The 23,085-nt window shown below is 59.7% G+C and overlaps 1 protein-coding gene across 2 annotated transcripts in view; it reads left to right on the top strand.

Annotated features, from left to right (window-relative positions):
* The window catches only part of VIPR2 (vasoactive intestinal peptide receptor 2), a 54,436-nt gene that overhangs the window by 16,030 nt on the left and 15,321 nt on the right, over positions 1-23,085 (top strand). For both annotated transcript variants that reach the window (XM_044244667.1, XM_044244666.1), the window contains exons 3-4: positions 4,740-4,847; positions 9,236-9,333. In XM_044244667.1, the coding sequence (XP_044100602.1) occupies positions 4,740-4,847; positions 9,236-9,333 (206 nt within the window). The remainder of the gene's footprint in view (positions 1-4,739; positions 4,848-9,235; positions 9,334-23,085) is intronic.

Genomic DNA, 23,085 nt, shown 5'->3' with positions numbered 1-23,085 from the left:
TCGGGCCAGGAAGGTGCCCGCAGCACCCCAGGACCCCCGCACAGAGAGGGCAGCATCCGTGTGTCTGCCGTGGTCACAGCCTCATCTGGAATCTAAGGCAGGGCGTTTGAGACCCAAATCCTGCGAGTCCACACGCAGAAGGGGACACTGTCTCTGTCCCACTTGAGGCTTCAGGAGGAACCTGGCCTCGGGCCATGCCTTGGGCTCCGTGCAGCACTCTGTGTCTCGAACAAACAGTATCTCGAACATGGAAGACCCAAGTGTGGGGAGCACGTGCCCTCAGGTCTTGGGAGGGCTGGTGGGGACATCGGCCTTCGCGGTGACAGCAGTGACAGCGGAGGCGAGAATGTGTGGCTCTAGACCGGTGAACGTGTGTGAGTGCTCACGAACCCCTTCCCTACAGAAAGTGTGACGTGAAAGGGATACGGTTCATGTTGTGCTTTGCCTGAGAATTAGTGGATGTTTATGTCTTTGAGAAAATGAGAACAAAATCCCAAACTCGAAACAACGCACACGGCCTCCTCGGTGAGAGTTCCGACTTGGAGCCAGAGCTGGGTTTGAGGGGCTTCGTTTCCTTTCAGTTACGGCGGATTCCTCCCCCTTGGACAAGGTGGTCTCAAGTCGGTCACATTCCTCCCTCCGAGTTTGTTCTCTGTGCCCGTGTTTCTGGGACCTTCCTGGAGCCCGGCCTGTCCTGCGCCGTATCCATCGGCGTCGTGTATGGGCTCGCTGACAACGCTGTGAGGTTCAAGAAAGCTCCGTAGGTTTTCTGAGCAGCTTAGTCTAGAACGTTGTTCGCTCTGGGCGACCGGACCTGCTTTCCTTTGAAAAGGGCAGGTCCCCTCCAGGTGGCATGGCCAGGCTCCCAGGGGGGGCTCTCCCTGCCCGCCCGTCGCCTCCTCTGACGCCCCCTCCGTCCTCTGCTCGGCAGCTGCTCGGACCTCGCGCGAGGTGCGGAGTCCCAGCACGGCCCTCGGTGAGGACCCTGGTGAGTGTGCTGTGGGAGAACTAGGAAGGGCGAGTTCCCGCCGAGCCGCTGTCGGGCTGCGGTGAGAATGACGCCGGGGGTCAGCTCCGGAGCTCGAGCTGGGCAGGACTCTGCGAGCCCGGACGCTCCAAGTGGGAGGCCGGATGAGGCTTCGGGTGTGTCTGCACGGGAGGGACACCGAGGGGCCCAGCAGACAAGTCCGTACTCAAGGGAAAAATCCTCTGGCTGGGTGCTCCCAGTTTAAGTGACACACACACTTCTGTGTTTTAAATTAATAGATGTTTAAGGCATTTTTTACGGCTTTTCGACTCACCAAGCTACTAACCGTCATTTGATTAAGAGGGTTTCTCCTCCATCTTCTTGGTAGGTTTTGAAAGACAAAGCATTTGTGTGATAAGTGAAAAACACATTTGTTACCAGAAGGTTCTCACTTGTATTTACTCATAAAGTATCTTGGAGTGTTCCTGCGGACTCCTTCGGCGGACAAACCGCCGCATGGAGAACGTCTCTGGACCCCTTCACCCTCCACTATCGGTGCAGCAACAACGGGTGCTGGGGGGTCCTCTTTGCTCTACGTTTCTTCACGATGTGCGAGAGCGGCTCGTCAGTCGCTTCTCTGTGGGCCTCAACGCAGCTCGGGGTCAGTGCGTCCGTGGGAACTTCCCGTGAAGATCGGGGCTGCGTGTGGAGGGAGCCGTGCTGCCGTCGCCGCCGACCACGCGTGGCCGCTGCAGCTGGGGAGCCGGTCTGTCACTGTGTTTGATTTGAACTAATTTAGACTTAAACTGAAAGGGTCCCATGCACCCAGTGGTTGCCGTGCCGGAAAGTGCGGTCGTAGGATTTTCCTCGGCTTCACACCGACGTGGTCCGCTGGGTTCTTCCATTACCTGCTGCATCAGCCCGCAGTCCTGGCTGGCGCTGAAGGACAGCAGTGATCGCGAGGTCCCGTCCGGTCCCTGACTTTGGGTGCGCACGGGGTTTCCTCGCTTCTAATCACACAGCTCCTGGAAACAAGTGTCTTCGTTATGCTAAAGCAGCCTCCTTACATTCCCTTCTTTTTCGAGTTCTGGAGAATCAGGAGAGGCTGCTCTGGTTTCCGGCGGCTCTCGGAGTCCACTGGTGTGAGCAGGTGTGGAGGCCACCAGGACGCGACACCAGCAGAGGCCGCGTGCGGCCTGAGGGCTCCCGGGGTCTCACCGCGTCTACACCAGCCTTTTCTCCCAACTGTAACGTCTCTGCTCGTCCTGCTTCTCACCGGGCCTGGCCCCTGCGGCCACACTTCTGTCCCCCTCCAACCTGCCCTCCAGCACAGTCATGTCATAGTTGTTGGCTTATATTATTAGGGTCGCAGCTGACCATGTAACCGTCATTTCTTGTATAACTTTGGGCTTTTCCGGGAACACTAAGTGGCTAATTCTCCTGCTCCTTCGTTGTCTATGCATCAGTAATTAAGCATCACACTTTGCACCAGGACAACCAGTGACTCTCAAGACAACTGGACACACAAGGTCCTCACAATGTGCTACTTCCTTCTTAGAGCATCTCCTCCTGGGTGCTCCGTCCTCTGGCCTGAGCGGGCCTGGCTGGTCCGGGGCTTCCCATGGGCTCTGCTGCGGTTGGGTGACATCAGCTCAGGCTCCAGAAGAACCTGGCAAGGGCAGGAAGAACGCAGGTCTCACTGCTCAGAGTGCAAACTTGACGTGATGCTCCCAAATTCTTCCCCACGCCGAGCTCGGTGTCCCTCCTGGTGGGCCGCGCCACCTGCTTCTCCCTCCTCGCCCTCCACAGGCCCGCGGCCTCTCCCTCATTACTCCGCACAGGAGTGTGCTTTCTGTGCTCCAAGCTGACCGACATCTCTGAGCGCTGCCCTTTCAAACTTGACGTCATTTGGTGGGATTTGGGACGTGGAAGAGAGGAGTTCTGGACTCCATTGGCTGTCTCCTGCCTTCAGACTGGCCACGTATGTGAACACCTCCATACCAGCCTCCGGCCCTCACCCGCACGCGCCCCTGGGCTGGGCCTACCGCTCTCCCTGCTGGGCTGCCGGCCGGAAGGCTGGTTACTCCGAGGTAACGTCCTGCACAGCCGCAGTGTGGGGCCCGGTAAACCCACAAAGGGAAGGCTGGCCGGCCCCTGAAAGGCTGACCCGTCCGGCCCCGGCGCTTGAATCAAATCCCGCTGTGACGTGAATCTGACTGAAACGAGCCCGTTGATCTAATGTGTGTCCCTCAAGGTTCCGTTATTAAAGCAGAAATTGTGGTCTTCGTGGTGAGGATGGTCGGACCTTCCCGATAACCAGGGGCCAGTGCTCAGACGCGCTGCTTTCCCGTCGGTGGGGCTTGGCCTCTGCTTGTGCTTCTTGGGACAGCTGGACACCTTCACCGACCCCCAGGGGCTCTCTGCTGGGAGCCCTGGCCCTGACCGGACTCAGCCGCCACGTGTCTCCTGCGCTGACATCGGGCAGTGTCACGGGGATGTCGCTGAAGGGCCTGTCCCGGCCTGGTCTCTGCCACAAGGTGCACATCTGAAGTCACTCGTCACCTACGGTCCTTGTTGACTTCTGCATATTTCTTCCAAAGCAGTATTTCTTCAACTATGTGAGAATGTTAACACACTATGAATTTATGCACTCATGTAATCATTGGCATATAATTAAATTTATTTAATTTATTTAAATATTTAAATAAATTTAAATTTATTTATTTATTTATTAAATTTATTTAATTTTATTTAGATTTAAATAAATTTATTTAATTTATTTAAATAAATTATAAAATAAATTTATTTTCACTTTTATTTTAAAACCTTTAGAAAGTACTGTCAAGTCAAGTCAAAGCTTGACTTGCAGCCACTCTATGGGAGGTATCTGCGTCCTTAGAGTGAACACTCCCGGGCTCCGGCCAGGACCGTGGAGACCCACCGGCGCCGGCCGCCAGCCGCACGGGACCCAGTGGAGCCGCTGGTCGTTGTTTCCTCCTAGGCTAGAACGTTGCTCCCGCAACACTGATGTTTACGTGAAATACAGCACTTTAAGTGTCGTAAGATATTGTAGAAACACCTGGGACTTGCTGGGTTCAGGGGTGGATTCTGTGCTAGTTTGCGAGACGTTTCCTCTGGGACGACAGGCGTGGGTCTGCAGGCCTCGCGCAGGGTGGGTGTTTGCCGAGACCCAGTAAGAGATCGCAGAAGTTACACAAATCACGTTATCTGACACCTGCAGGGGGTGACAAGATTTCACCACCAGATGCCGTCTTAACTGTTAAAATCAAGTGGGCTTTTCAAATATTTAAATTTGCATACCACCCTTGAAGTCAGACACCCTAAAAGCACACATGTACATTCATCCTGGGACCCTAAGCCTTCAGGCCTCACACAAACCCCCATAGGACTCATGTGGTCACACTGGGGGACGCGCCTCAGCTGGAGAAAAGTAACTGACCGTTCTCCGAGCAGTCAGCCACGTGCAGGACGCCTGGGGATGCTCAGTTACCTGCTGCCCCACGTCCGGCGACTCCTCCAGCCTGAACACAATGAATGCAGGAGCTAAGAGTACTCCCCATCATACTGCTGGCGCAAGCTTCTTTCACAAGCAAGCAATTTGCCAGGTAACCATCTGAGTAACGGGCTATCTCCTTGCAAAGCTTTAAAACCCACGACTTGCTGCAACGGCCTGGGCGTCCCCAGGAGCAGCGATGCCTCTGCTTCCCTACTGCTGCCTTAGTCCTTCTCTCTCTCTCTTTCTCTCCCCCAGCCTGCACTGGTGTCTGGGACAACATTACCTGCTGGCGCCCCGCGGACATCGGCGAGACCGTCACCGTGCCCTGTCCCAAAGTGTTCAGCAACTTTTACAGCAAACCAGGTACCGTCTGTCCGCATTGTGGAAGCCTGCGCAGAGGCTGCGGTTGGCTTCCCCGTCGAGGCTCCAGGAAGCAGCTTGCCGGTCTCCTTTACGAAGGGAGTCGGGACAGCTGTGCCTCATGGGCTGAACTGGTTTTAGGAGCAGGGGAAGGGAGAAGCTCCTTGCTGGGTCAGCCACCTGAAAGCAAACCCCGGGGGAGAGCAGGTCTCGGGCAAGCGTGGACCCATGAGCCCCATACAGGAGAGACGGGGCCTGGGCACCAAAATGGGGGCCGGTGGCAATGCCCATGAGGGCCAGTGGGCTTTGGGCACCGAGAACACGCATGTGGTTCCATGCTTTCCTCCATGTGTGGCTGCCCCGAGCTCACAGGAAGCCTTCCCCACAGGTTCTGAGGAGCCCTGACGCTCAGGGCGCTCAGGGACGGCTGCCGGCCTCTCCTGGAGCCCAGACGGCTCCTTATCCACAGGGAACGTCGTATTCATCGCAACTGACTCCTCGGGTCCCACAGTCTCTGTTCCCGGGTCCGAGGGGGCTGGCCATGAGGGGTTGCCACCTGTCCTAGGCCAGTTTTCTGCACAACGGTGCAGCCTCTCGGCTTGTCCCCAAGAAGGGGGTTCTGTTGCGCTGTGCTTTGTTTTGTTGTACACGATCCAGATTTTCATAATATGAGAAAAATCTGTCTGGAAAAATGGGAAAGAGAAGATACATCTGGAAATTAGAAAGTCCTGATATTTGGCGTTCTCTAGAGAACTGTTTTCATCTCGAGCAAACATTACAGGGTAAAGACACTAAGAACAAGAATTGTTGAAGCACTTTAAGCAGAATGCCATGGCACAGACTGGGATGGAGAAAAAGGAGGTTCGAAAGAAAAAGGCTTTGTTTCATCTCTGTGACTGGCAAGGTGGGACCTTTCCTTGGTGAGCCAGTCAGTGGCGCAGGAAGAGAGGACAGAAGTCGTGCTCAGTCACGGCCATCTTCAGCTCAGAATCACAAAATCACCTCAGAGAAGCTGAAGTTTAGAAAATATCCTGTGCGTCAATAACGTTTCTACCAAATGGTTTGAGCTAGAATGTTCTCCCAGAAATCCTAAGCGAACTAGCACAGACCCAGGCCTCCCCTCATCAGATGGCTCTGGCTGCTTCCGCGGGCAGCCCGGGGTTCACGCTGACAAACACAAGAGTTCTGGCTCCTGGGCCGTCGGTGTGAGCGCCCAGCCTCTGCGGGACAGGAGCCGTCGGTGTGAGCACCCAGCCCCTGCGGGACAGGAGCCGTCGGGTGTGAGCGCCCAGCCCCTGCGGGACAGGAGCCGTCGGTGTGAGCGCCCAGCCCCTGCGGGACAGGAGCCGTCGGTGTGAGCGCCCAGCCCCTGCGGGACAGGAGCCGTCGGTGTGAGCGCCCAGCCTCTGCGGGACAGGAGCCGTCGGGCCGCTCAGAGCCTGTCTGTGTGTGGAACCCCTGGGCATCCTCTGCTTTGGGGAATGAGAATCCCAGGCTGTCTTGGGTTAAATGCTTGATGCTCTTTTCTTGTCCAAGCGGGAGCAGGACGCGGCCTCGCTATCATGGGGGGCATCTCTCCCACCAGAGATGTGCCCCTAAATCACAGCTGGACAGTCTGTCGTTCAGCCGGTCACAGAGATGTGATGCAGGAGGTGCTCACACAGGCTGTTGACAAGTCGCGGCCCGCGTGGAAGGCTTGGAGCATTCGTGCAATCACTTGGAGGAACGTGGGCGTGATGCAGAGCCGGGGATGAGCAGGGCTGGGGCCGGGGCCGACAGGCATCAGGTGACAGCGGACTGAGGCCCCAGAAACGAAATTCGGCAGAGATAAAAGTCTCGACATCCAGCGAGGACCCAGTGGGCATGACTCCGTGCAGTACTTCCCAGTCCACAGAAAGTGTGCCCAGACACACTGGCATGCCTCGGGGGCCCCTGGGGAGCACCGGGTCGTAGGGCGACTTGCAACGGCTTCAGCCCCCAGACCCAGATGTTCAAGAAATAGATCTGTGATTTGATAAGAAGTGGTTTTCTTTGGGGTTCTCATACCTCCAGGGGATGGGAAGCGGAGGGCTCTCCCGACAGCCGTGCATGGGGTCTCGCCCTCTGCGGTCTTCATGCTGGCGAGGCCCCTCGGAGCTGCGCGGGGATGTGGGCTGCCCGTCCACTCCCACAGCAGGAAGGACTCTGCCTCCAGCGCGACGGCAGAGCTGGTGGGACCCGGCGCAGCAGCAGAACGAGTCTCTAAAGGGGACGGAAGCGAGCTGCCGAGAGCAGGGGCAGGGGACAGGCCCGGAGGGAGCAGGACTTGTTCTGAAGGGCCGAGACCTCACAGTGCCGTGGGGGCAGAGAGGGTGGGTGTGCCCCGCGTCGGGGACAGGAGGGGCCGGAGCACAGGCCCACCTGTCCTGAAAGGACGCACGCAAGTCCCGAGATGAGCTGGCGTTGGAGTCCGACCCACGCAGGCGGTGGGGCTTGCCATGCCTGCGACACGGAGCTCACGCGGGGGCGTTGTCTGGAGAGCGGGGACCTCCACGCCCCACAGACACGGTGCTCTGGGTAGTGCAGACGCACCCACCCCTCCGCCTCGGGGGAAGACCAAGGACCCTCCCAAAAGCCCCCCGCAGACGTATGCCCCGGGAGCGAAGGACCGGGCGCCGGGGATCAGCCTTGGGGATCAGCGACGGAGGCACCCGTCACGACTCCGCTGAGGGCCCCTAGGCCGTGCAGCTGAGCTGAGAGGTCCCCCAGTGTGGTGAGGCTCCCGTAGGGCAGATGGTCCCACAGAAGAGGTCCACACGCCGAGGACAGAGAAGAGGGTCCTAGAGGTGCGTCCTCCCCACCTTCCCTCCCTGGTGCTGCCTTCACCTCCCGGGGCTCCCCCTCCTCTTACCTCCCAGTCTGCTCCTCACCTCCCTGGGCCCCCTCACCTCCCCAGCACCCACTCACGTCCCAGCACCCCACCTCCCTGGGCCCCCCTCACGTCACAGGACTCTGTCTTGCCTCCACTATCCACGGGGGTCCCTGCCCTCCAGCTGCCCCCAGAGCCCCCTGGGATGAGAGCAGGAGGAGGTTTGGGCCTGGACTCAGAGAAACGCCGTGTTGGAGAGAGAGAGACCAAGCCCACGTGACCCTGCGAGGGGCTTTGCCGAGGTCCCCTAGCCCCCTTTCTTGCCAGAAGGTCAGGGTCTGGGCCCTCCCACTTGCCTGCACGCAGTGTGCCAGGAATCGCTTGTGCATATTCTCACCTCAGCGTGAGTGTGCTCGGCTCTAGATTCTGTCTGACTGGTCAATCACACAGGCCACCCCGGGGTTGAAAACGAAGGGTCTTTGAGTGAGTCAACCTACTCCACCCCTCAGTCATTACAGAACGCTGGGTGTGTTGCTGAACCTCAGTGTCATCTGTAAAAGGGGAAGCGTAGCGCCCGCCAAGCCTGCTGCACGGCGCTGGCCCAAGGCGGCAGAGACACGGGAGTTGGGTTCTGCTCTTCGGAGAGCCCGGGGGCCATGAGTCCGGGAGGAGGTGGGTGGCTGGTCGGCCGCTGAACCTCCCAGCGCCAAGGGCGGGAAGCGCCTTCCCAGTCCCGAGCGTCCCACTGCCTGCCCCGGAGCCCTCGCCGTCACCAGGGTCCGGCCTCAGGTCCCTCAGCAGCGCGTCTTCTTTTCTAGATTTTACTTATTTATTTATGTAGTTCTTAGAGAGCGTCTGCGGCAGACGCCACGCTGAGCGCGGAGCCCGACCCCCGGCTCTGTCCCAGGGCCCGGAGGTCATGGCCTGAGCGGAAACAGACAGTCCGAGGCTCAAGCGACTGAGACACCCGGTGTCTGACACCTTCTTTTACAGGGAACGTGGCTTTCCTGATTAACATACATGTCTCCGTTAATTAAGACCAAAGGAAACTGGTGCCTCAAGACCAGCACCGCCTTCGCTTCACGCGGTTTGCGTCTCACCCCACAGTCTGCGGGTCAACGTCAGGGATGGCGCTGCCTGTGGGGTCACGCCCCGGGCAGCCGAGCGAGGGAGCCGGCAGGGGCAGGGTGCAGGGGAGCGGCCGGCTCCGGAACGGCTGCGGTTCGGCTCGTTCTGGGCAGAATAGGAGTCTGTCACCGTTCCTTGCGCCCCTCGGTCATCAGAAACCAGCCGCCACAGCCACCTCGCCGGGCCCCGTGACCAGAAGCTCACCCGCCAGCCACGGAGGCCCCTCCAAACCCCACTCCCGTGGGTGGGGAGCCCGGGGGTGGCAGGGCTGAGGGCGCACCCGTGACGTGGCTGGACGGGGTGGGCTGAGCTCCTCGCCGCCAGAGAGAGGAAGCATATGGGGCCGTGCCCGCCGTCACCCCTCAGGCCAGCTGTTGGGGGCCTGCAGGCCTGATGCCCGCACTCTGTCTTCCAGGAAACATAAGCAAAAACTGCACGAGTCACGGCTGGTCGGAGATGTTTCCCGACTTCGTGGACGCGTGCGGCTACCGTGACGCCGAGGACGACAACAAGGTAAGGCCCGTGCAGGTCCCGTGCTTCCCAGTCCCTTCTCCGGAAGCGACCGCGGAACGGTGTCCTTGAGCGGCCAGACACGAATGCTGCTTCCTCGTGGCCAGTGTGGGCCGCGTCCCTGTTTCAGTCCTGGGCCTGGCATCCGGCGTCGGTCTGTGGTTCTGTCGTTTCGGAGGCAGGAGAGCCTGACTCTCGTCGCTGGCCTCCAGTGAGGCTAAGTGGCTCTGCGGGCCTGACACGAGCTTTAATGAGCGCCATTCTGCCGACGCATTTCTTTGGTCTGTTTAGGACTCGGCCACAAAGCGGGCTCTCCAGAAGCCGTGCAGTGGGGTTTCTAGCCGCGAGCCAGCAGCAGGAGAGGCACCCGGCTCTGGAGCTTGCAGCCGTTCCCGGGTGTGCTGATGGCCGGCGTGCCGCAGAAGGCCCCCGAGGTGTGCGCAGGGGGAGCCCTTTCTCTGGGAACGCGACTGTTCAGATGATGCGTCGACTGGAGCCTGCTCAGCTCCGCTCAGCCCCAGGGCTGGTCTGGGGTGGCCTTCTTTCCTGCTCGTTCAGCCAGCGACACTGTGTGACTGTGTTTTTACTGCGACCAGGTCACCGACCTCCCCTCGGGCCACCTTCCTTCACGTGACCCCAACGCCGCGTTAACGACAGGCGAACGCCCTATTAACGTGAAGGCCTGGTGTCTCGTTCCCCGTCCCCTGCAGCCCCCACTGGGTGGGAAGGTGCTGGAGGCCCTTGGAAGAGCCTCGGGGAACAGCCAGCTGCTCCCGCGCCTCCAGCCCTGCACCCGCCTCCCCACCGTGCAGACTGCTACTAAGGTCACGGTCAGGTCCGTTTCTTGGGGGATTAACACATCCTTCGTGTCCCTCTTCCACAGTGGGACTGTCTTTGCTCTCCTCACTAAGATTCACGGTTTGAAGCCAATTCCTTTACAAACAAATTATTAAACCGAGAGAAGGAGGAACCTCACGCTGCAGCCAGTGTCTCGCTAAGCGAAGGTTAAGTTTCCTGACACGGGGCCCGCGGTCAGTGGGAACGATGCTGGCGTCGTTGGTGTGGCCGAGCGCGTGCTGTGGGCCGTGTCGCTTACCGTGTCATCACGGGTGCCCTTTCCCCATTGAGGCCGGACGGACGCGCGGACGCGGACGCACTCACGGAACAGGCATCCCTCAATGCTGTGTTTCCACAGACTGAACGGCGGGGCAACGCCACCCTGTCTGTGGGGCACGTTTCCAGAGATGTGTGCTCACTTCGTCTCTCGGTGTCCCGTGGCGCTCGTTCTGGCAGTAGTTCTGGCGTTTCCTGGGATCCTCCTTGTTACAGTGACCTGTGACCACTGAGTAGCCTTCGCTGCAAGCTCGGAGGGTAATTAGCATTTTCTAACAATAAAGTAGCTTTTAACTAAGTACGTACGTCGTATTCTTGGACACGATGCTGTTGCGCGCTCAGAAGCGACGGACTCCCTAAGCCTTACAGGCGTCGGGACACCAACCAGTTTGCTGGACTCCCTCCGTCGCAGCTCCTGCGCTCGGCGCTGGCCCAGAGCAGACCGACCCCACGGCACGTGTGACCGCCCGGTGCTTCGGTGCGTGTACAGGAGCGTCCGGTGAAGTGATCTCTCGGTCAAACAATCCCCCATCACCTCATATTTATTTATTTTGGTTTTGGGGGGGGTGAGACACGGACCTTATTATTCCCTTAGAGCTGAGAGTCTACAGTTTAGCTAACATCGCTCACGACCCCCACCCGGGTCTTCCATCTTGGTGATCACCCGCCTTACAGATGGAAACGCTGAGCTTCGGTTGTGACCCGACGTGGTCAGGGCCTGGCTCGGTTTCTGTCGTGGGATCACAGACCCATCTGGGTCAGATCTACCCACTGAGCCTCCGGTGAAACCTTTGCTCTCCGGCCAGCAGGCAGCCACCATGGGGCCTGCGTGTCCCTGCTGTCCGGGGACCGTGGGCCGGACGTGAGGACGCAAGGGGTGGTTCACACCCTCGGCCGGGCTTGCGACTGGGAGGCCTAGACACGGAGCAGCTCCGGGATCGCTCCAAGGACACACACTCAGCATCTAAGGCTGCAGCGCGCCCTCTCGGCTCCTCTGCCTTCTCACCGGCTCTGACTCCCGTCTCCAGCTCCGAGCCTCAGCCTCCTGGTCGGGGAATCGCCCCACGTCGGGCGTGGCACACCGGTCACGGGCGTCCTACACGGCAGAGGAGAGTTCACGTCCTTCCTCTCGTCCTGACTGGATTCTGCAAGAAGCCCCAGCGGGACATCAGCTCACGGGTCACCCATGGCGCAGGCCGCGCTGGGGCCAGCAGACGCCGAGCTGGGAGACGGACCTTGATCGCGCCTGCGGGGCCTCCGGGTGTAGCCCGAAGTCCGTGACCTGTTCACACCGAATCGGGATTCCCAGCACGTTTTCACAGGAAGACGCCTGGGGATGTCAGGTTCTAGACTCGTCCCAAACTGCTTTCAGCTGTTCCATGGGACCAAACCAGGAGACCATCCTGGCAGCTTTCTGAGACTAGGTCTTGAACGGGCACAGAGTCGACCCCCAGCCTCAGGGCGGTTCTGGAGCAGGACGAGTTCACAGGCCCTGTCCTGCGGTGCCTGCACTATGACCAGGAATGGGGATTGCCCGTCCTCACAGTGACCAGGAGTGGCTTCGGGACAGCTGCCCGTGACACCTGCTCCCAGGTGACCCTAATGGGCGTGGTCAGACCGTTTCAGGGGCAAGAGGACAGGCCCCGGTGACAGGGACGGCCTTGGCCCTCTGGCCAGGAGTCGGGGGTTACTCTGACACAACTCTCGTTCCTCTCTGCCGGTGCCCCGGACCCCTGGCGGGTGGACGCAGAACATCCCAGTCCCCCAGGCAGCACTTCTTCAGGCCGGTGGGTCCCGGTACGAGGTGGGCCCGTCCTCATTCGGTCGTTTCTTGGGAACCCCAGTGCTGTGAGTCTGTCCCGTTATCACGAGCCCAGCGTGACCGTGGGCAGGGCTGAGAGCTGGCATCGGAGGCCACATGGGCACACGTGACCCGCCAGGCTCCGCCGTCGGAGGCCTTCCCAGGAAAACCGGCGGACGACGCTTCCCGCCCCCAGAGCATGCGGCCGAGCCCCGCCTGCGTGAAGCGCGGTGTCGCTGCTTCTCCTGCTTTTCCGTCCAGTCTGAGGAGCCATTTTTCCTCTTGGTTAAACATTTCAGAGATTCTACAAATATCATGAATGCATATTCCCTACTAATGGCTGAGAAAGTCAAAATATTTTCACGTGGGGACGCGAAGACAATGATGGCACAAAACCAAAGTGAGTAACGTTCCTTCCTGACAGCAGTTTCCGCCGTTCGCACGCTCTGAATACCTGCTTGTCTAAGGAATCCTGCGGAAGACGAGAACCACGCGGCGTGGCGGTCGTGCCGGGGGCCGGCGGGGCTGGGGCACCAGCTGGGTCTCCTCGGGCGGCCAAGGGGAGGGCGGCCTGGCCGTGAGCACACTCTGCTTCCGATGTCATTCCTCATCTCATCAGCAGCGCACCAGCCTCCCGGTTTGATGATTTTAATTGCATTTCCTGCTGTCACACAGCCAGACTGTGCTCTGGGTGTTGTGTGTGCAAACTTCGCTGGTTTCTGAATTAATTAAATTCAAGAAAAAAATTAGCCTCCACAAGAGCCACAGGCTTGGCTTCATGTGGTGAGGGAATCGAAAGATAAAATGAAGTCAGGAACGGGGAGACCTGTGAAGGGAGACAGGATCCGAAGCCCCTGGGGGCCGCTCAGACGGTTGCGGGAACCCCTGCAGAAGCTGCTTCTCGCCCCGCAGCAAGGCAGCCCGCGAGTCCCAGGGGGCTTGGCTGGCCTCGGCCTCGCGAGCCGCGGTGAGACCGTGAAGCCCACCAGGCTTGGTTCAGCCTCTCTCTGTCACCAGGTCCTGGTTCCGTTTCCAGGAACCTTGTCTCTGACCCTTTCACCCCAAAACCACCTTCAGGAGCGATTTCCTCTCAGGCCTTTGATTTTCGAATCTTTGCACAAAGTCCTTTCTCCCAGTAAAGGGATTTGAGGAGCACTCCTGGGGACCCACAGAGGTCACGCCAGGAGCTGCCCTCTGTCCTTTCCCAAGCCTCCCCCTTCTGGGGTCTGCAGGATCCCTGCTCACAGGAGCTGGGGGTCTCCTGGGCTGAAGAAGCTGTCCTAGGTCCTGCCCTCCGCCTCAGGGGGGACTGCCAGCGAGGGTCCTCCTCCTGGAGTTACAGGCCTGGTCGTCCGTCCCTGCAGGCCCGGCCCTCTGCCCTGGGGCTCCCCAACCACGGCAGTCTCTTGGCCTTTCTCCTGCGTGTCCCGGGCGGTCCTGAGGACCCAGCCCGGGACACTCCCTCAGGCCAGGCTCCCTGCCTCAGTTTCCCATCCCGTCTCCAGGGATGCTGAGAGCTGGTGAAACATGGAAACACCTAGAAATTCAGGAACCACAAGTGTCGTGGCGTCGGAGGTTCCTCCTCTCTCCTGAGTAGCAGGACTCTTCCAGACGAACACGGAAGGACCCAGAGCAGCCCCTGCCCCCTCGGCTCTGTGCTGGTCGGCATGCATGACTGTCCCCTCTAGCGCACGCCCTGCCCTTTCAAGGGACAGCCCCTGATGACATCCTGGCGTCCTGTGTGCCACGGACACGCAAGGCAGAACCCTCCACGTGTCTCCTATATTGTATATTTGCTAACACGGTTCTTCAAGAAAGAGCGCTTCAGCTAAATTTAGCCGACAGAGCTGTCTGGCACGTCAGCCTCCCATGCATCAAGCGGGTACATTTCTTCCATATTATGCCATATTCCTAAAAATATTTTTGCTCTCTCCTCTCCGCTTCCAGACACACCAGTAACTCTTGCTGCCTAACCGCTGGTGTGGCCTCCCGGGGCTCCGCACGCTGACAACAGACACCCCAGGGCTGGGTGTCTGGCCGCACCGTTTCACTCAGCCCTCACGAGGGCGTGTGCTGCTACCCACTGCCTGGCGGTGGGAGGGGGGGCAGGGGGCCTGTCGCCCAGGGATGTGCTGAGCAGCTGCCTGGGAGGCGCGGGGCCGGGAGGAGAGCCCTGCGCATGGCGTGCCAGCTAACCCGACCAGCTAACCCGACCAGCTAACCCGACCAACTAACCCGACCAGCTAACCCGACCAGCTAACCCGACCAGCTAACCCGACTAACTAACCCGACCAGCTAACCCGACTAACTAGCCACGCCAACTAGCCCGAGATCTGGGCCCCTCTGGCCCGTGCTGGCTCCCCTTACAGATCCCCGTTTAATCCAACTTCTGACCCGGCGCCGGCGGCTGCGTCTGCTCCGCTTCCCGCCGCACGGCAGGAGCGAGCTTCCCACTGTGGCTTTCAGGGGCGCGTGAGTCCCGCACAGGCGGACGGCTCAGGGGACCCTGGGAACCAGGCCGCCAGGCGGGCGCCAGAGACACTGGGCTCGGAGATCCAGCGAGGGCCCAGAGCGGGCAACACCGTCGGGAAGCCTGGGTCAGCACGCCGGAAGCAGGCGGGACCCCGAGCTGCAGCCACAGTGACAGGGCCCGAGCTCATGGGAACGGCTGACTCGGGTCTGGGCAGAAATCGACCGTGAGCAGGGGCGGGTTCGGAGGAGTCGCGAGACAGGCACCATCATGGGCTATTTTCACGCTACTTTTAACTGAACCTGAGACAACGATGTGTAATACTTGAGTAAAGAATGAGTCTTTCCAAGGCCAAAGAAGAATGTGGATGAGAAGTTAAGAAGGAAATATAAAGAAAAACTGTCACAGGGAGAGAGACCCGTGCAGCCTCCCAGGAGAGGGAAGGCTCTGCCACGAGCCCAGGGCCCTGCTCCGGGGAGCACAAGGCCTCCGTCCGGCGAGGACCGGCTGTATCCACGGACCTGGGTGTGTCGGGCAGACTCGGGGTGGCTGGCTGGGGCCCCCGGCAGCGGGTCAAAGGACACCAGACGGGTCTCAACCCGGAACAGCGCTCTCGAGAAGGGACTGACCTCCTGGCCCCCTGCTTCCCTTGGGCTTGTCCGTGAGCAGCCTTGCCCGGACAGACAGGCGAGGCAGCCGGCAGTCTGCAGGGCCGGGATGCCCGCTGCCCTGGCCGTGCCGCAGGCGGGAGCAGGAGGGAGGGTCCCCTGGCAGTCGGGGAACAACCAGCTCTTCACCGAGTAGTCCGACTGTTTCTCCGTTCGATGTTCGCGTCTTAGGACTAACTGAAATAATGGAACAAAGGATGGGGTCCGGCGGGATTTGCTCTACTGGATGCGAGCGAGCTCTGTCAGAGGCAAGAGGAAGAGGAGGTTTCGGCGGAGCTCCCTGCTGATAGACGGTCACCTCGGTGTGCTTTGCGGGGTCTGCAGCTGGACGTGGCCTGAGAGCCACACGAGCCACTGACGAAGGACAGAGGCTCCTCGGGTCCCGGAGGTCCTCGTAAGAGCTCTGCTCTCCCTTTTAAAGTCTCTTTGTTATATTTATGACTTTCTCAGAAGAATATGCTACTTTTGTACTCAAATAAAATCTAATTTTAGTCCAAAAAGAAAAACCTCTTTAAAGTATGCCAGGTTTGTCCGTTCATTTCTCAGTTACATTTGCCTTTTAAGTCGGGGCTTTGTTGGGAGCTGAGGAAACCCAACTGCCCCACCGCGTCCGTGCGGTGCCGTTCGTGCATGGAGGGTGCGGGGCCCGCTCACGTCCCCAGTTCTCCAGGCAGAGTCTCGCCACGGCCGCGGTGCTGGCCGTGAACCGGCGAGCTGTGTGGGCACCAGCCAACCAACCAGCCGCCGGCTGCGCCTGCTCCCGTCGCTCCTGAAACGTGACGGAAGTGAGGGTGACCTCTGACCTCAGCACTGTGACCCGTTTGGGAAATGTGCCGTTTCTGCTGTTACCTGTCTGCCGTCTGGGCCCCGGTACCCGCTCGTCGTGACGCGAGCGGTTTCCAATCCGGAACATTCCTCGGTCTTTCTGCTGTTCGGCATGTTTCTGAAGAATGCAGTAGACGGCCTGATCCTGGAAACGGCGTCCGCTGAGCTCACTCTGACGTTTCTGACAATGACACTCGGGTGTCAGGGGAATTAAATGCTCCGTATCTACGGCTCTTTACCTCAGAAATGTCGTATTTGGATTTTTTTTTAAAGATTTTATTTATTTATTTGACATGCAGAGATCACAAGTAGGCAGAGAGGCCGGCAGAGAGAGAGGAGGAAGCAGGCTCCCCGCTGAGCAGAGAGCCCGATGCGGGACTCGATCCCAGGACCCTGAGATCATGACCTGAGCCGAAGGCAGAGGCTTAACCCACTGAGCCACCCAGGCGCCCTCGTATTTGGATTTTAAAAGAAAGTCCTTTCCCTCCTCTGAGCCCTCCACACCAACGAAGGAACGCTCCGCGCAGACTCAAACGAAGGGGCGGCCCGGCGAGCTGAGTGACATGAGCCTCTCCTTCGATGTAACCCTGAGGCAGCGCAGGGGGAAGCTGCAAAGTCGCGTCGCTGTTGTCCCCGCGGCTCTGAGTGAGACAGCAAAGCCGGAGTCTGGGACAGTCTTGGACGCGACCCTCCCCTCCACGGGGCATCTTCCAGGAGTCTGCTCCTTCCTCGGGGGAGCGGGCGCCCTCCCAGAGGAGAGGAGGGCGTGGGGCGCTGGCCGCAGGCGTGCACGCACACACACACGCACAGTCACACACAGGCACGCGTACACCCGTGCACACTCATGCGCACACGCACACCTCAGCTCCTAGATCATTAGCCCTGAGCTCTCCGCGGTGCGCGCTGACCGGTGGAGCCCAGCTCCCACGTGCAGGTTACGCGTGTCCCAGATGCCCACATATCTCTGACGGCTACAGGCAGGACCCGTGCCTGTTTCCTCGTGACTCTGCAAGCACATCCACACCTAGAAAAGGCCCTGATTTACCGCTCAGAAGCAGCCACCGGGAGGCTCTGGCTGCGGGCCCTGCCTTTCCCCTGCAGGGCCCGTCTGGACTCCAGCTGTTCTGACCTTTTCTGTGAATGCAGCCCATGGACAGAGGCGGCTTGACAAGTGTTTCCTCACCTCGATAAGGAGGACGTGGATCGTTGGATTAATAAACTTTAAAACCTCTTTCGTTGTAACAACGGTTTGCATTATAAAATCAGACCAAGTAACATAAATCACTTACTAAGGGCATTTACAAAGGTCTGTGTGGACAGTCTCATTTAATCCCCCACAGGCTGTGGGACGCAGCACGGTTGTTACCATTTCTGGCCGGGAGACGCAGACGCGGAAGGGAGTGAACCCCCGTCTTGTGTGTTCACGGAATGTAGGCCTGAGCCGGGGGCACCCGCCATCCTGTGTGTGGTGTGGATCCCAGGAGCACAAGCCCAGGTCCCCGGGCACCGCGCTCCGTGCTTCATGGGGAGTGTGTCTTCGTGACTTACTGACCATCTGTACATGTGGGGGCTCTAGTTTTTCCAAAATGGGTTTTTTTTTAAAGGGGTTCTCTTTTTCCGGCTGGGTTTTGAGAGTTCTTCGTGTGTTTTGTGCGCCCGTCCTTCATCGGGGTGTCCCCAGCCTGCGCGCGTCTTCCCGCTCTCCGGCATGGCTGATCGCGGAGTGGGAGTCACGATCATATGCGTTATTTAATGCGTCTGCATATTAGCTACTCCCTTCTCGGACCGTGTCTCTGCTGCCACAGTCAGGGTGGTCTCGTTCTCCCCTCGGGTCCTGGCGGCATGTGACTGGGTTGCTTCTGCCCCTTTGTCAAACGCCATGGCTCTCTGTCTGGGCCCCGTTCTCTCCCCCGACCCACTCGCCCGCGCTCGCCAGTGCCAGGCTGCCTCGACGGCCGCCGTGGAAGCAGTCGTCAGTGTCATGACTCTGCCCCGGCGAGCAGGGACTCCCGTGACGGCCCCCGGTCCCCCAGCTGTGGGGCAGCCACGGGTCCTGTGTCCTTCCCTCTCGCTGATCCAAGAAAGGTGGTTCGTTTTTCAATTTGATTCGTTCGTTGTCAGCATGAAGGGGCAACTTCCACACCGCTTACAGGCAGCACTAATTCCTCTTAAAGAAAATCAAAACAAAAGAGTAACCGTGGCCCTCGTGGGGTCGGCACCGTGGGTTTCCGGCCGGCAGCTTCAGGGCCCCGTATCCTTAAACGTGCTTCTCCCCTCCTGGAGTTCATGTCCCTCATCTGTGAACGGGGACTTGCTTCCGTCCCAAGGTTCTTGGGAGAACTGAATGAATTCCGTGTCACATTTTATTAAGTGGGGAGCCCTCCACCAAGGTTTTGAGTATCGCCACAGTCCCCGGAGCAGAACGGCTTTAGTGGACAACGTGGGGCTCAGAAGACACTTTCCCAGGAAATACCCAGAGGAAAACCTCCGCGTGCGACGTGTTACAACAGATGGTTGTGAGCTTTGCCGTGAACCTCGAGACAGGGTGCACGTCTTGGGAGTGGGGCTTTGATGTCTTACCGTGCACTAGGGGAATAAATGGATCCTTGGACCTCATTCCCCATAAATCGGGGGTGGTTTCTAGTGATCTCTAAAACGTTTGTTTCAAAGAAAGCCTTGGGGCACTGAGGTTAGGCCCCTGACCCTTAGTTTTGGCTCAGGTTGTGATCTTGGGGTCATGACTTGAAATCAGTGGGAGTCTGCCCGGGATTCTCTCCCTCTCCCTCGGCCCCTCCCCCGCAAACAAATAAATAAGTCATAAACAAATCAGTAAAACAAAGAAAGCCTCAGGTTTCCACTTTTTATGGCGAGAACAGGCACATCCTTGTCATCTGACAGAGGGCTGCCGGTCCCCAGGCTCCTGAAATCCTGCCGCAGCCCCAGAAACCACGCCCCCAGGTGACGTCCCCTGGACTGGCCATCACACTCCAGCGTGTCCTGCTGCGTGAAGCAAGCACAGCCCTTAAGCCTTGCTGGCCGCCCCACGGGGGGTCGGACTGCGTGAGCCCTGGAGTCGCGAAGGGACAGAGCCAGTGTCACCAGTGGTGGTCTTGTCCCTCGGGGGGCCCGATGCCCCTGCTCCACCTGGCCGGCCGCCCCCTCTCCCTCCCCTCCATCCTGGAGCCTCAGGCTTCTCCTCCCCGCCGAGCACTCCTCCGGCTGCTCCCACCGCCCACGTCCTCCTGCCCCAGCTCGGCCCTTCAGTCTGAACTTGGAGTGAGACGCGCAGGCTAGCCCTCCCTCACGCGTTTCCCAGCTGGGTTTGGGTGCTGTGCGCCCGACAGGACTTCGTGCGCCCTGAGGACGGGAACTGCGCCTTCCAGTTCGTAGTGGGACCCGTCCTAAGAAGAAGGGTCTGCGTGTCTGTGGTGTTTTCTCTGCCCCTGATGCAAAGGTGTTCGCTGATGCGCAGGCAAATTGTTCTGCGAGCGTTCTGGGAGAACCATTGTTTTCCCAGCGGGGTGTGTGTGGTGAAGGCACCGTAGGTTCAGGGGAGAACGCCGCTGAGCTCCTGTGTCTTCAGTTCGCTGAGGGGAGAGGTGACAGGCGGCGCAGCTTTTACCAGAAAGCTTCTGAGACTCTGCTGGCGTGAGTCAGAGGTCTCTGGTCTGGCCAGCAGTCTCTCAGCGCCTTCGGGCAAAGTGCACAGCTGGAAACCCAGCACACAGGCAGGCCTGCACGAACGAACCCGCATGCTCCAGGCTACTCTTCTTCAAGTGTGGGTCGCTGCCCCCTAAATTGGTCGCATACCCTACGAACGGCTTGCAATAGGGTGACTGTATTGTATGTCCGCCAACGCTGGCCTCTTGAGGGAGAAAGGAGGAGCTAGTAATGAGGGCTCCGGATGCCAGATGCAAGCCAGGCCTGGGCCAACCGTAGTCCGTAGTCACCCTAGTTATGACCCACTGTTTGGGCGACAATGGATGGGCCCTCCGCGTCCCTGAGAGGAGCTGTGTCTGCTGGCAACACCTGCACAGACCTGCACAGACCTGCACTCATGGACCGTGAGAAGAGGACATCACTTTGTCCACACACTTGCGGGGCGGCTCAGGAGGCAGGTCCCCAGCATGGGCTTGCAGGGAAGGACCAGCCTGGCCGCGGTCTCAGATGTCGCCCCCTCCCAGGCAGGACTCCCAAGCAGAAGCTGGGCGGGAGTTTGCTGGCCCAGCCCAAAGTGACTCGGGCGGAGGGTCCCCAGTGCCTGCCCCGCCACCCTCGCTGGCTCCTCACAAGTACTGAAGTGCTGAGAAGGGGAAGTTTCCGGGACTTCCTTGTCTTCCTTCTTGATTTGCGATGATTGTGGTGAGAGACTTTTCCAAGGAAATCAGCCTCGACGTGTGATCACAACACATGGCCGTGTATCTACAGGGGACCCAGGGTGGCCCTCCTGCTCCAGAGTGTGGAACTTGGCCATCGGGTCACATGTGCTGTGGCTCTCAGGACCCGAGCGGTACTGACAGCCATTTCTGTGCACGGAAGCATCACGCCAGCATTGCCTGGGAGCGAATGCCTCCAGCGGCCAGGCTGCCCCTCCCAGATTTTCCCCCCGGCCCTGCCGAGGCCGTGCATCATAGGGACTGCCAACGGGGGAAGGAAGACCACATTAAAGATATCGCATGACACACAAAACGAATGTTTGTTGGTGATGGAAAATGAAATCCCAGGTTCCTGACGCATCCAACATTCAGGCCCCCTTCCCCTGAGAGCTCTTTAAACGGAGCTGCCCCCTTGTCCCTGACCACCTGGCCCTCCCGGGGTGGCAGCCCAGGCCCTGCCTCCTCAGCTCCCTCAGCTTCCTGGCACAGCCACCTCGGACGTGGTCGCGGCCCTCATGAGGTCCCCCTGAGCCCCGGCTCACGCTCCGCACCAGGCTGGGCTCCTCTGTCCGGCACCGTGCTTGCGGCTGAGAAAGGAAACCCACGACATCCGTCAGCAGAGAAAAGAACCGTCTCGATCGGCCTGCAGTTGCCAGATCCACGAGCTGACTGGGCTTTCCGGTCTCACCCTTGTCTGGGGATGGCGGGGACTTAATAACCTAGTGCTGCTCTTCCGGAGCAACACCACTCCGTCCCCACACAGAAGCAGAGGCCCCCTCCGGTTCCTGCCGGTGCCCTGTGAACGGAGGCCTGCGGAGGGCACAGTCGTAGGTGAGCGGGCCTGAACCCTCTGTGGTCTTAGGAAAATTGGGAAGAGGGGCACGAGGCAGGTCAGAGCCCCTGAGGGACAGAGCCTTGTTCTGGAGGAAGTCTGTGTCCGCCAGGCAAGGAGAAGCCGGCCTTGTCCTCCGCCCTGGGGTCCCCACGCTGGGTCCTCCCCACCCAGCTGCCTGCTGTGTTCGGTGACTTCTCCGTCCGCCCGGACTGTGCCCCCGACGCTCCTGTGAGAAGCCTCGGGGAAGCCCCGGCGGCAGGGCCCTGTGCCATCAACTTCCGGACGAGCTGAAGCGAGGGTCCTTACCGAAAGGGAGTGGGGTGGCTGCTGCCGTTCCCGTCGTACGGGCCAAGGACCGAGCCGCGACGCAGCCCAGGGCTGCAAACCCAGATCCACGGGCGCGTGGATGTGACCCCAGCCCACTCAGCACCCACGTGCCCCGTACCCACTGCCCGTGAGCCGCGGCTCTCCTTCCTGCCGGGCAGAGGTCGTCACCCTAACCTGCGGTGCGCCTCGGTCTGAAGATCCCACGACATGCTTGGGGAGAGCGGAAACCGCCCACTTCTGCCATCTCCGGTTCCCAGCGGCCCGCCGGGGGTGGGCGAAGGGGGCAGGACGGGTGCCTGCGCCCACGGGCTCCAGCCACCGCCGTGCGACCTGGCCAGGGCAGGACAGAGGCTGGGAGGGCGGCTCCCCGAGGAGGGGCCCCTGAGTAGAGGGCCGCGCGCTGGGCCGGGGAAGGGCCGGACCGCGGAGACGCAGCGCCGGCGGTCTCCAGGCAGCAGTGAGGGAGCAGGTGGAGGCCGCCGTCTGGTTAGAGGGACCTCAAGCATGAGGAGGGGTCTCCAGCCACCTCGGTGTGGCCCACGGCTCTGCCCACAAACAGAGGGGCCCCGCAGAGGGTTTTAAGCGGGCGCCAGAAGGGTCACGTGTACATTTTAACCCTGCCTGTGGTGGAGACCCGAGGTTCAGAAAGGAGCCACATCGGAATCACCGCAGGGTCTGGTTCGGGGCAGGCAGGGGTTGATGGCCTCTGGGCGTTTGCTTTTGGGCACGTTCCTGAGGGACGATGTCACTGCCGCTCTGGGGTCGCCCCGGGAGAACCACCAGTACACAGCACAGCAGCGTGACCCCACGTGGACCCGAGCACGCGTCTCCGCAGGTGGGGAACCAAGGCAGGAAGCCGGACTGGGAATCCGAGGCTGGGAAGACCCTGGAGCCTAGACCCAGACGCCCCGTGTAGACCCTCCGTGCAGTTCCAGAAGCCACTTCTAATGAAAACGAATTTATTTTTTAAAGATTTTATTTATTCATTTGAGAGAGAACGAGTGAGAGAGAGCATGAGCGAGGAGAAGGTCGGCGGGAGAAGCCGACTCCTCGCGGGGCTGGGAGCCCGATGCGGGACTCGATCCTGGAAGTCCGGGATCATGGCCTGAGCCGAAGGCAGTCGCTCAACCAACTGAGCCATGCAGGCGCCCATGAATTTATTTTTTAAAGATTTCATTTATTTATTAGAGAGCTAGAGAGAGACAAGCAGGCAGAGCAGCAGGCAGAGAGAGGGAGAAGCAGACTCTCCCCTGATCGGGGAGCCTGATGCAGGGCTCCATCCCGGGACCCCGGGATCATGACCTGAGCCGAAGGCAGAGGCTTCACCCACTGAGCCACCC

This window comes from Neovison vison, chromosome 4 (genome assembly GCF_020171115.1).
Source record: "Neovison vison isolate M4711 chromosome 4, ASM_NN_V1, whole genome shotgun sequence".
NCBI lineage: Eukaryota > Metazoa > Chordata > Mammalia > Carnivora > Mustelidae > Neogale > Neogale vison.
Note: the sequence above shows the minus strand (reverse complement) of the source record. Positions and strands in the feature narration are given on the sequence as shown.